General features: G+C 70.2%; 1 protein-coding gene across 1 annotated transcript in view; it reads left to right on the forward strand.

The window, feature by feature from the left end:
- Positions 1–502, forward strand: part of FOXB2 (forkhead box B2) — a 2,102-nt gene extending 1,600 nt beyond the window's left edge. Inside the window, exon 2 of the mRNA XM_026064351.1 lies at positions 16–502. Within this exon, the coding sequence (XP_025920136.1) occupies positions 16–502 (487 nt within the window). The remainder of the gene's footprint in view (positions 1–15) is intronic.
- Positions 503–897: the final 395 nt, after the last annotated feature.

Consider the following 897-nt stretch of genomic DNA (forward strand, 5'->3'; position numbering starts at 1 on the left):
CGTGGCCGTGGGCAGGCTGCCGCAGTTCTCGCCCTACGGCAGCGGCCAGCCCTCGGGCTTCAAGCACCCCTTCGCCATCGAGAATATCATCGGCAGAGATTACAAGGGCGTGCTGCAGGCCGGCGGGCTGCCGCTGGCCTCGGTGATGCACCACCTGGGCTACCCGGTGCCCGGGCAGCTCAGCAGCGTGGTGAGCTCCATGTGGCCGCACGTTGGCGTGATGGACTCCGTGGCCGGCGTGCCCGTGTCCCCCGACTACGGACCCTTCGGGGTGCCCGTGAAGGCGCTCTGCCACCCGCCGGCGCAGACCATGCCCGCCGTCCCGGTGCCCATCAAGCCGGCGCCGGCGCTGCCCGCCGCCTCGGCGCTGCCCGCTCTGACCGTCGCCGCCGCGCAGATCTGCCCCGCCGCTGCTCCGGCCTCCGCTGCGCTCCTGGAGCAGACCGCGAGCAACCCCGCCGAGGGCAAGGGCTCCCTCCACTCCGTCCTGGTGCACTCCTAAGCGGGGCGGGGGGGAGACACCCGGGGCTCCCCGGGAGAGGAGGTAGGGACCCAGGGCGTGCGTGCGGCGCGGGAACTCCGCCGGTGTCATGACTGTATCCCTGCTGGTGTCTGTGTTTATATTGTGTACAATCAGATTATCTGAGCGCCAGGTCGCAGGTAAGAGCTTTTATCGTCGTTAAGTACCCTCAGTGGCCGAGAGGTGATGTGAAAAGTCGCAGCCGGGGCCGCCCCCGCTGCGCGGCCCGGGGCGGCGGGGCTGCGGGTCGCCGGGGCTGGGCCGGGGCGAGGGGGAGGGCAAAATCTCCACCGAGCTCTGATTTTCCCGCTCCCCTGGGGATCAGGAATCCTCTGCCCCGCGATCCCAGAGATCCCGCTCCGGAAGGGGCGGCCGAA

This window comes from Apteryx rowi, unplaced genomic scaffold, assembly GCF_003343035.1.
Source record: "Apteryx rowi isolate R43461 unplaced genomic scaffold, aptRow1 scaffold_214, whole genome shotgun sequence".
NCBI lineage: Eukaryota > Metazoa > Chordata > Aves > Apterygiformes > Apterygidae > Apteryx > Apteryx rowi.